This window comes from Melanotaenia boesemani, chromosome 16, assembly GCF_017639745.1.
Source record: "Melanotaenia boesemani isolate fMelBoe1 chromosome 16, fMelBoe1.pri, whole genome shotgun sequence".
In the NCBI taxonomy this organism is placed as follows: domain Eukaryota; kingdom Metazoa; phylum Chordata; class Actinopteri; order Atheriniformes; family Melanotaeniidae; genus Melanotaenia; species Melanotaenia boesemani.
Window position 1 is genome coordinate 14,057,769 of NC_055697.1, and position 12,150 is coordinate 14,069,918.

The window sequence follows — 12,150 nt, forward strand, 5'->3', positions numbered from 1 at the left end:
TAATACACTTTAAGTAAACTGTCACCAACAGGACAAAAGTTGGCTCCTCACAGAGATCATGACCTTTTTCGCTCATGTGGTCTCCATATCCATGACTGTCAAAATGCCAGTTTACAAATATACTTACCAGCATAAAAATGCAAAGATAAACAAATGTGTGCACTCTAAAGGTCTGTCCAGAATTATCTAAATAATTCTGTTGCATTCAGAGCTTTATATTAGTCATTTGACTCATTTGTTGTTTTTGTCTTGATCTATTTGATGTTTACTGTATTAAATAAGTGGTGTTTTATAATGAAGTAGTTATTTTAGTCACTAATTTCAGTCCTTACGTTCTCTGGAAAGTGTGGGCTGCAAAGCTCTCACCTCTCACCGCTGCACCCTTTCTGCCAGAGTTCAGTGGCTTTCCATACGCTGACTTTCACATTGGTATTATTTTAATCTATAAATCCATGGCCTGCTTCCCTCTTTGTGATTTTATATTTCAATTAAGTTGAGTAACTATTGTCTAATTGTTTAATGATTTTCTTTTACTGAAAGTCCCTAAAGCTCGTGCAATCCTCTGCCCCTGCAGCCTGGAACAGCTTAACTGCCTTAAATCTGCAAGAGCTGATCCTAGTAACAGCTTTTAAAAATGACTCAGTGGGTGCCTGTAACTGCTTGTCCAGCCAACAATGCTTTCCCTGGTTTTTGTCCTCTAAGATTTATATTGCATATGTTTTATGTTGTTCTTTGAATGATTGTTTTAATGATTACTGCCTGTAATGGAATTTGGACTGTTGCTGCTTTGGCCAGGGCAGGGAGATTTTGTAATCTCAATGGGACTTACCTGGTAAAATAAAGGTTACATAAAACAAATTTAGTGATCTCATTTCCATGCTTTAATGCTGATTAAAAATAACTTTAAAATATAGACATTATTACAAGTATTTGCTTTTAAGTGTAATTATCACATAGCAAATATAATAAGAGGACATGTCTAAATCAAATCCGTATTTCCATGTCTGCCTCTTTGTCATAAACGTTTTGTCATCTTATGCAGATGCAAACTTTATGGCTAACTGAAAGAAAAAAAGGAAAAAAATGTGAGTACAAAATAAACAAGAGAAACTCGGGCTACAGTGATATACCATGAAAATCACCGTCCTCCATGAAAACGCTACAATATCAGGGCTACTCTCACTGAGTTTCTCACAATTCTCATGCATTTCTGAGATAATATTTTTTCTGTTTGTGGACCCAAAAACACAACTTCCAAGGCCATCAAGAGCCACTGTAAAGCTTGAGGAATGCTAACAAACCAGGAATGAGGACAGCTGTCTTAGTTGCAGTCACCATCAGGTGTCTCTGTGGTTTAACATTTACTTTTATTCACTCTTTTTTTCCCCAAGTGTGACTTTTTGTTTTCATGCATTGCTGCTCAACTACTTTTGACAGCCAGCTCTGTTTTTCCATGAAATGCATTTGTTACGCATCATAGCAAAATATCTGTTTATAGTGAAAGTGCAATTCAGGATGATTCAGTGGAGGTACTGTTGTAACATTTATTCAGTTTTCTGCTGCACAAAATGATCTCGTGCTCACAGTATAAGAATAAATTCTGACATTGTTGGGAAGTACATGCCAACCTGAAGTTTTCGGGAGGCTTTGGAAACACTTGTTGCATCTACAGAAAAGCTGTTCTTCAGACTCGCCCTCACTTCTTTATTTGTGCTTGCAATTTTCAAACAAAAAATACATTAAAAAAAACTATGTTTTGCCTTTGAAGTGAAATTTTTATTATTTACAATATATTAAAAGAGCAAGTCTGTCTTTCTTGTGGTTAAATTACATTGGCTGTGTTTAGTTATTTCCATTCTGATTAGAGGAAAAAAACATATTTTTAAAGCATTGTGCTGCTCATCACGGTCAGCTTCTGCAACATAGAAAATAAGATTAATCTGCCTCATCTGAGCTTCGCATTGAAGCACGCCTGCACTTGTTGCACCAGGTGAATCCTGTCGGACCGGTAGTTTGTGATTAGTAGTTGCGCCCACAACAGCTTGGAGGAATTCAAAACTCTTTAGTTTTTGTTTGGAGGATCGTCCTTATTCCCGTAATTCGAGCCTCTGCCAATCTCAGTCTGGCCAATCATCCAACGAACTGCCACTGAAGCTATGAAAGAAAAGATATTTACAATATTAGTTCAGCTAGTGACTGTTTTTTTAAAAGGAAATTAAGGGAAAATGCTTAAGATGGAAATAAAGTGCGGATTGTTAAGATGAAAACTTGGTGATGTGGTTGAATTTGTAACAAGTCTCAAAATGTAGTTAAAATGTAATTAAGGTCCTTTAAGGAAATGTTTCAGCTTTAGCTGCTATTTCCAGGTTTGTCATTTTAACCCCAACAACAAACATGGGCACATATTCATTATTGTGGAAACTGCAACATGGTCCTCATGGGCCATGCTGTTAGAAAGACCATTTCTCCATTTACATCCTAGTTCAGATGGATGAATGACTAACTTTGCTACCTAAAACCATGTCTGAATGCTGTAATGGACATGCTTCCAAGGCAGATTTTCCAAATGAAAATGGACTTACATTAGAGTTGTCAAGTCTGCTGCTTTGTGGAACGTTTGGACAGAAAGCAGCTGGTTAAATTGAGAGATGGATTGTTATAACCTAATTATGCAAATATATGGAACCAACCTGCAGAGCAGACAACCACAGAGGTGATGATGGCAAGCATTGATCCAGAGCTGATTAGCTGGAGGAGAAGGAGCCCTAGAGGGTAAAGGGCTACACAGGACCAGAACAACCAGTTGATCAGGGACCATGGTCGACGTGGAGGGCTCACTATAGGGCCAGGGTAACGCCCTGTCTGTGCATATTGCTCCTGAAAGCTATCCTGCATACACATCAATGCAAACACAAATGAAACATGTGGTGGGAATTCAGCAAAGATAAATAGACCTAAAGCATCAAACAGAAAAAGGCTGTACAAAAACGTATGAGTGCACAATATGATGTGTACTTATGAGCACTTTTTATTGCCAGCTGAGACATTAGTACTGTTCTTCCTACAAAAGGTGGTATTTCCTTCTCTTCTAAAGGCCTCTTCAAATATTTTCCTTTGTTTACAATGTCGATTTTAACATTCACATTGTCATCTCTTTTAATTTTCAGCTTTTGTGCAACATTTACCTCCAGAATGTAATTTTATTTACCTTAATCATTTTATTTACTTCACCAGTGAAATTTTAATTGTGCCACTGGCTGCAATATAGGCCCAAATATGACCCAACTCATAGTTTGCAAATGGGGATGTTTTCCTTTTTTAAAATTTAATTCTGCACCTTTTTCAATTCAAACATACTTTTGTTAAGTATGAAGGTAAGTTAATCTTTAACATAATCAGGTCACAGTTCATGCATACTTGGAACACTTAATTTTGCTGTGGGCAGGGCAGGTTAGGAAGTTTTGCTGCAAATGAGAACAGCAGCACTCCACACCCTGCTAAATCCTACTGAGACGTTTTTGTAGTCAAACAGGATACTAAAGAGCAACTCTCAGAGAGATTTCTTCATCTTCCAAACATCAGTTTTACCGCCATCATTCTCGTTGATTGTCGTTTCTTGATCACACTGCATATTGAGGAAACAACTTCCTAAAAACTATTTGACGACTTCTTAAAATCTTCTGATTTCTGGTTTTTAGTTATTAATTATGCAATTTTCAGGGCACTTGGTTAGTAAAGAGTTTATCTTGACAAATAAACTAAACTCTGATAAGATAAATAAAATGAGGCTTTACAATCCAGCCACAGTTGTTTATCTGTACATTTATCTAGGCAAAGAGATTACAAGGGAGGGCTCTGGCACCATCATGACAGTTGCTGCCTGCACATGACTGCAGCTTGTGAAGAGGTTTTCAAGACCTTAGAGCAAGAGCAAATTAAGCAAGTCAAACAAGGCAGCACACGATGAGTTAAAGAGTCAACTCGGTGACTTGCCTTTATTTCTTTTATTCTTCGTAACATCTGATTTCTGTGTTGCCACTTTTTTCTTGCTTATGTCCTAATATGTAAAACCTTAGAACTGAAGGACCCTGCCATTTTGAATGTAATGGTTAATCCCTGTAACAAAACTTTAACCTTTATGGGAGAAGAGAAGAGACACTGCTTTGCAAGCTATATTTAACTGCTACAGACTACGTTTTATGACAATGGCTACACTTGGAGCCATTGGGATCTGGGTGGATTACTGCCTCTTATAACAGCTACCTGTGGGAAACTCTGTACACATCAGAGGTTTTCGTCTTCAACGCCCTCTTACCTTTTCCTGATAAAGTTTGTGAAGCCAAGCAGCGCACTCAGCTTCATCCTCTGGAACCAACTCTAGAGGAATTCTCCTACAAGAAAGACAAAACAAACATACATTACACCAGTAAAGAGTAACCTAAACGTCATGATCCTCAATTAAAGCTGCTCCTATTTACCTAACATATAAATCTGCATGATATTTTTTCCCATTAAGAAGTCCAAGCAGGGTTGGTGATTCGTTGTTCCTGAAGTTCAGCGTGGAATCATAAACAGCTGCAGCTGCACAAGGCAAGCGCACAGCAGCAGTTAGCTGTATGACTCATTTAATCCCACCACTCACACAGCATGAAGAGTTCTGAAGGATCCTTACCAGTTCCTCTGAGGTTTTGGACAGTTACCCAGAATCCTTTGGTTCTGGGCAGAAGATGGTACTTAAGTTTTGGTAAACCTTTGCTCTCAGCCACTTGCATGCTGATCTGATGCTTCTTTGGTGTGAAGCGTGTTCCCTCACAGTAAAGCAGAAACTTGTGACAATAAAAGACATAGTTGCAAATGTAAGATTTCACCCATGCCTTACAGATATACCCCTCTGTGTCATCTTGATTTTTATAAATAATAATAATAATAATAATAATAAAAAGTACCCACAGGTTGAAACCCACCCAGTAATTTTCTGGGTAATCCCTCAGTTTCTGAAGACCCTGAGCCACCATCCGTCTGTCCTCCTCCCACTTCCTTTTGCAGAAAACTATCTCCAGGAAGTACCACATCCAGCCAATCACTGGCACATAAGCCAACTCCTTCTTGGCCAACACTTTTGAGCTCTAGGATTAGGAAGCATATTAATGAGCTGAAGATAGAGAACAGAAATGCAAATGGGTTAAACAAAGCAAATGTGGAGCTCTGAGCCATTTTTCTTACCCCAAGTACTCCAAATCTTTCACAGAATGTCCAGCCACACAGAAAGTCTATCTCATAATTGTGGTTGAGAACCACAATGGCATTCTCTTTTCCATAAAGTGGATAGTCCTCTGGATTGCTGTAGAGTGTGCATTCTGTCCCAGACCACCACTCCAGGATTGCTACCATCTCTAAAGATTATTAGGACATAATCACATAAACAGGTCTATGTGAATAAAATATAGTTTGATTAACCTTTCCACAGACTAATAATTTCACTAAGTATATGCATCGGAGTTTAAATCCTGGATCTTATTAGTTGCAACTTCATCTCTGATTGTATTGATTTCTTACTTCTTCCCAACTGCTGAGGAAACAAAGTACCACCAAAAAGAGATAACAGTGGCAGGGAGCATGATCGGTACTTACGACTAGCGATGCAGTAGGCAAATCTGATGTTGATCCTGCGGGCCAGCTGCTTATTGACCAGCCACAGAGGTAAAGTACAGAACTGCAACAGGTTGATAATAAGGCCGCTCACCAAGAACACGTAGCACATGATCAGGTGGCACAGAAACTGGGATTTCAGTAGCTGCAGAAGCCCCATCCTTCTCTGAAAAAAAAAACAAAGACTAAAAGCATCATACAGTTGTGTCAAACAAAGTTATCAGCTGGTGTAGCTCTGGGCTGTAATGCTGTGTCCAGCCAGCACCCAGGCCATAAAGGATTTCTTTGACAAGTCTTTCTTGTTTTATCTAATGAATGGAAGCTTTGAGCTGAGCTGTATACAAACTTCCAATTACAGTGCAGCCATTTGCTCTTCAGAGTACACATGACCTTTATGGGGAAGGGAAACTGTAGCCTATTCACAATCCAATCCAAAGCTACACTGTGGTTTTGTCAAAAAAATTCCTAAAAGTGAAGGTTAATGCATGCAAATCTCAGTGATTATTACTGTTTGATACAGTCCGTAAAATGTAATTAACAGCTCTTTCACAGCACATACATGTATGTGTTATTTTGTTTTACTTCTCACGGATGATTTCAATATCTAACAAGGCAATAAGAAACAAGCACACACAGATATGTCACACTTCTCATCTTTATCTGAAACAAGACTGACCTTGAACCGTTTAGATGTGCTCCAAGAAAGTTGTCTTCAAGACCTCTGAAAGGTGGCTATAAAAAAAAGATACTGGTACTTAAAAAAATGTCCACAGGGCCATGAAGTTTGTGAATTCCCTATTCAGATTTTAGCCACGAATCGATCATGGCTGGATCAGTCCACTTCCCTACCATGAGCAGCCACACCCATCTGACAAGCACGCTAGAGCGGAGCGATGAAGACGTTTGTGTGTGTGTGTGTGTAAGTGTGTGTTAGAGAGAGAGAGAGAGAGAGAGAGAGAGAGAGAGAGAGAGAGAGAGAGAGAGAGAGAGAGAGAGAGAGAGAGAGAGAGAGAGACTCTCCTCCACCTTCTGGAACAGGAGCGGTCAGTCTCACTGTATAGACAAGATCGTCTATTCAGAAAGCGTGGTCTTCCTGCAGTTCACACACAGCTAACTGTAACCATGGTTACAGTTATGATAAATACACGGCATTAAAATAACACGCTCAAAAGCGTAATACATGCTCCACCCCATTCACGGAAATGTTCTATTATAATTTAAGTATGCAGTAAAAAAAATCAAATAAAAATAACATTATTATTTGAATATCCCCGCTAATCTTTGTTCTTTTAATGGCCACATAAAGTTAGGCAGAGGGAGACATCTTCCCGTCTTCCGCCCATCTCCGTGTCTTCTTTGTTCACAGGAAAAGCACGATGATGTCAAACCAGGTGTGTCATTTGGAATGATGCGTGAGACACGTGGGCATGCGCACTTGTATTTACTCCCCTATTATTCTATTTGAGTGGGTATTTAAAAATGACTCGTGAAATTGGCTAGATTGTCGTTATTTCAGAAGAGCGCGTTTGGCTGAACAGCGCCCCGTGCCGGTTATGTGGTGCACTTGAGTTGTAATTTCTAGGTGAGTATCTAAACCTGCCATGATATGCGAGCTGTACATTATAATCTTATTATTTTTTAGTACCGGGGTAAAACGGAACAAAACATCAGAAAAAAGGCCAATTTTTATTTTTATGACCTCAAAACTACAAATCTGTTCTATCACTCAATATCTATCACTCAATTATGAGTTAAATTCTAGCAGATCTATAAAATTTCTCTTAGACAGGTTTAAAGTTAAACTTTTTTCTTCATATTCTCTTGTGACTAATAGCCCTCATACTATTTAACCACAAATACCAAAATTAAATTGGCTTGGTGAATATATTCTTAGATCCCATTTTTATAAATTGTAGTTAATTTATTAAATCTCATTTTGTACATACAAAGAAAAGTTGAAATTAAGGTTCATCCACTGACATTAATTCCTAGGTGTTAGAAATAAATAATAAATAACAAATTCTTATCTGTATGAGCTGGAGGATTAAACATATGTAGAAAGACACTTCTCAGAAAATAAACTTCTACAGCATCAAGTATAACTGAAATGCCTACATTAATTCAAGGCTTTGACTAAAAATAAGTTATCCGAAACATTTCCTCTTGCAGACACCAGAGGGAAATAAAGATGCACTAAACACATTTTCCTTAGAGGATGAAAAAAATAAAAATCTAACCCTAGAATGGATTCTCCACTTGCAACTATAAATATCACATCTGCAATGCTTTTTATTGAGTTTACACACATTTTCTGTTTGGCCTGCACAAAATTGACAGTTGTTTTTTAATACTCTGTCAAACCAAACAATATTTGCTGATATTTCTTTGCCAACTAGTGACTCCTCAAAAGAAGAGTCATGGGGTGATTATTCCACCTTGGGGATTTTTGAGAAGTGTTTCCAAACTCTCTTTTTACAGGTCCCATAATGCTTCAGCCTCTGTGCCTTTTACAACCAAATAGTGTGTGAAGAAGTCCAAACATACAGTGAAGTAGCTCAGGAAGTCCTTCATGTTCAAATACCAAATACAAGGAGTGTGAAGGGGCTCAGGGAAATAATGTGCAGTTTGCGGGAGTGGAACAGCAAGACTGTAAGTTGCTTTAAGAAAAATATTTCAAGAAATTCTGCAGAAATTTCAATCCTTCTTCACTAAATGACTAAAGTAAACTCATGGAGTTTTAGTGAGAGGTTTATACTGAGAGGCTGAACTTTAAAATAATGTTTCATGTTGGCATCAACAGTTTATGCAGAAGTCATTTAGGGCAGCTGCTTTATACATGACAGGATTATTACTAAAATAATTGTTTATGGACAGATTTTACTATTTTAAATCCAAAAAATAGAACAACTACAAGTGGTCAGAACTTTATGTAGCATAAATTAGATGAGCCTTTATAAAGCTTGGAAAATTCTAGAAAATTACACCATGACTCAAAGAGTTTCCACTGGATTAACTGACATGGGTTGAGTCAAAAGAGGTTTACTGGTGGATTCTCACTCAGTGCCATTTTGCTTGACATCATGGGGAAAATCAAAAGAAATAAGCCATGTCCTTGTTGGAAGGCATTTCCTACCCCTGCAGTGACCACAATAACCTGTCCAAATGGTGAAAAACTTGAACAACATGAGACCAGGGCGTCGACATACTGAATAAATCACAAACTAACAGCAAATAGCAAATGCTGAAGGAAACAGAGCCCAACGACTAAATGTATCCCGTAAGGCTGCTCAGTAAGGAAAATGCTACAATTTCTACAATCTATGTTTGTTACTCCTGTAATTGTGCACTGTCAAGTAGCATTTTATTTACTGCAAACTACATTACATTACAAATGTTGGTACAAATCTCCAGTACCTATTGTGCAGCTTTGGGATTTGTAAATAATCAGTGTGTACTTCAGAAAGCACTCACTCATAATCACTTCATTGAGCTGCTCTGCTGTTGGTGCTGTTGGAGGCCCAGGCCTCTGCAGAGGAGACACTTCTTCAAGTGACCAGTTTGCATCACAGATGCTTAACCAGCTACACTGGACTGAGGATGAAGGAACAGTTTTATGGAGAGACAACTCAAAGTAGATCTTTGCTTCAAGTTTGTGTGTTTGTGTTCTTCAGTAGATGGAAGCCCAATGCTTCACGGCTGTGTTTGAAGGCATTTTGCTTTAGGCAAAACTCCTTAGCCATCCAACGTGCATATTAGACTTTCTAGCAGTGTTCTGACATTCAGGAACTAGTCTGACAGTTAACAGAAAATGAAAAAGAAAACAGTGTAAACTGTTAATCCTGTCATGTCCTCTGAGGTCACTCAACCTTAACTCCAAAAAATGAGCACTACTTCTAAGTTTGATTCATGCAGCCAACAAATGGACAGATTTACTGGGAATGTCTTAAAACTCTTTAAGTTTGGGGCGAGCTTAAATAAAAACTCATTGCAAAGATGATATTTGCAGACCAGATATGTGTTGGCTCATATTTTAACATTTAGAATTGATGTCTGAGTACCCTGACAGTACTCCAGACAGAATATTCTTAAACCTAAGCTGTAGTGAAAAACCTGTGTACTGATATGTTTTTATTTTTTGCTTCTTTTTTAAAAGTAAAATGCTAAATGGAAAATACTTAAATACTAATTAAAATACTAATTTTTCACACTGAAAATGAAAATTTATTTGCGCATTTCCCACTTTGTTGTCAAAAATTTCTTATCACAGTGTAAAGTAAAAGTCAGCCTCTGAACACACTATCCATGTCTCTGCACTAATTTATAGAACAACAACCCAAACCATTCAGCCAGGAAAGAGGAAAGCTCATTCACAATTCATAGACTTTTCATGAACTCACTTTCTGATGTTTCTTTTTTAAAAGACACATAACTTTTTCATTAAATGAGCTTTACTGTTAAAGATTTGTTCTAATGCCCTTTTATGATAACTGCATACCATATAAGAGCAGTGCTGGGTCATGAATGTAAGTACAGCTCCTGACATTTGTTAAAGACATCCTCCCACTCTTATTTACTGTTCAATGTTAAATCAAACAGAAAGACTAGGACAGTAATTTAAAAAAGCTTCCTTGCTAGATCAAACCAAATACTAGATGCAGTAAAAGTGGACTACAAGCTTCTTTGCCATGCAGAAAAGCAGCAAAACATCCTGTTTAATTTGATAAATCTTCCAGTTGTCATTTTGTAATTGTTTTTATGGTTATTTGTTTATTTTCAATTAATTTCATGGGAGAAATAAGTTTTTCCTGAAAGAAAAAAAAAAAAAAAAAACAGTGGCTACAGCTGACATTTTTTCCGTCATCAGGTTGATACAGCTGGCCAAAGCCGACATCTTTCAGCCAGGACGAGCTATAGTTTTGGCTCAGCAACACAGGGGTGATTTGGATGAACATGCTGAACTAAAGAATGCACTGAGGATTAAGTGAAATTGCTGCATGAGTGTGATTTACGAGCCATTCTGCGTCACTTGACTGTGAAGGGCTTTGACAAATTGACACTTATTCAGCCCCTCCCTTCAACTCTTTATGGTAATATTTCTATTGGCAGATGTTTTTCACCATGCCCTCGGAAGCCTTGTGCTTTTCCTTGCGGGCCTTTTCCCACTAGGAAAAAGCCTTCGTTCATGCCCTTTATACGAACACTGCAAATCTATTTTCTGTAGTACATTGCAGAGCTCATCAACAGGTATAAAGGTTAAGTATTAGGGAAAGTGTGAAGCCATGTTTTGAACTCCAAATGCAAGTCTGACATCGAGCTGTACAAATGTTTTCAATAAATTATGAAGGAATAAAGCCTCTGACCTGGAAATAGCTGCATTGAGTCAGGTTTTGTGCTGGATTTAGTTAACAGGGTGCTACATTTGATCAAGTAATTCTGAATGACTGCATGCTGGAATGTCATGAAAGAAGACAATGTGCTCATATTTTCTGAATGTATGCAGTGGGACATATAGGAAAAAAGTACAAATCAGAAAAAGTGACAACATAGCTTGGGGCCTAAACTTTATTTGACATAGTGTATATGTGCACTAAGCCAGTAATGAGATCCTGATGCATGCTATGCTTGTTTCATCAGGGATTCTGCTCTGTGGCGCTGTTTAACAGACAAAGTAACTGTGGGCCCCACAGACACATCCACACATCCGACAGCCAGTGAAACACTGGGAGGTTTTCTGGAGACACCTGCTCTGCTGCTCTCAGGGGTCCAAGCACGAGGTCTGAACCAAGTGCCAAAAAGTCCTGGCCTGAGTGAAGTTATTTGATGTTATGCCATTATCAAGGTGAAGAAGACTAAAACATTGAGTGGAAATGCAGTTACATGACCTCTTTTTCAACTTTCACTCCTGTCTACCTATGGCAGATATCAGATTCAGAATATTAATGCTCAGGAATGAGAAAGTGATTCAACATGGGGTCACATGCAGAACACTGAGTGCACATGTGCAAAAGTAGCAGTAATGTATCCAAATGGAAAAAATCTGATTATTTCTTATGTTTCTGCAATGGTAACCCAGGAAGTGTCCCTTTTAAAATGAGGGAGCAGATTTTTTTCCCCTTTTCCAGAGGCAAGAGAGCTTTGAACCAAATTCTCTCTTTGTATTTTACACTGCAACATCTCCAAATAAATATAATTAAATTTAACATTTGGGAAGGCATTAAGGTTTACAGAATCTGCATATATGCTAACACTATCACAGCAATAAGTAGTCTGCCATCTTTACAACAAGAGCAAAACACTAAGTAGCTTAAGTAACCACCCATTTTATTGGATACTCGATGAGATAAAAATCATTCTTACCTCACAAGTAGGCAGGCTTGATTCCTCCAGTGTTGTACATGGAGCATACATACCTGTCCCAGACTGGTGCTTTGCAGAAATCCTAAACCACAGCACTGACTTCTAGCACATAAAGCCAGAAACTTTAACGTTTGGTGTGTTTGC

The 12,150-nt window shown here is 38.1% G+C and overlaps 1 protein-coding gene across 1 annotated transcript; it reads right to left on the reverse strand.

The window, feature by feature from the left end:
- Window positions 1–1,530: 1,530 nt before the first annotated feature.
- agpat4 (1-acylglycerol-3-phosphate O-acyltransferase 4 (lysophosphatidic acid acyltransferase, delta)) lies at window positions 1,531–6,585 on the reverse strand. Its single transcript, XM_042011210.1, has 9 exons — window positions 6,326–6,585; window positions 5,632–5,815; window positions 5,224–5,393; window positions 4,965–5,126; window positions 4,673–4,826; window positions 4,479–4,581; window positions 4,316–4,391; window positions 2,691–2,889; window positions 1,531–2,154 (listed from the first exon to the last, which is right to left on the reverse strand). The coding sequence occupies exons 2-9, from the start codon at window positions 5,807–5,809 to the stop codon at window positions 2,063–2,065; spliced, it is 1,134 nt and encodes a 377-aa protein (XP_041867144.1). The 5' UTR covers window positions 5,810–5,815; window positions 6,326–6,585; the 3' UTR covers window positions 1,531–2,062.
- Between the last annotated feature and the right edge of the window lie 5,565 nt (window positions 6,586–12,150).

Coding starts and splice junctions, on each gene's coding strand:
- agpat4 (XM_042011210.1), bottom strand. CDS start 5,809: ATGGGGCTTCTGCAGCTACTGAAATCCCAGTTTCTGTGCCACCTGATC. Junction 5,394..5,631: donor TGCCTACTGCATCGCTAGTC/GTAAGTACCGAT, acceptor AATAATCTTTAG/AGATGGTAGCAATCCTGGAG. Junction 5,127..5,223: donor AAAGATTTGGAGTACTTGGG/GTAAGAAAAATG, acceptor TCCTAATCCTAG/AGCTCAAAAGTGTTGGCCAA.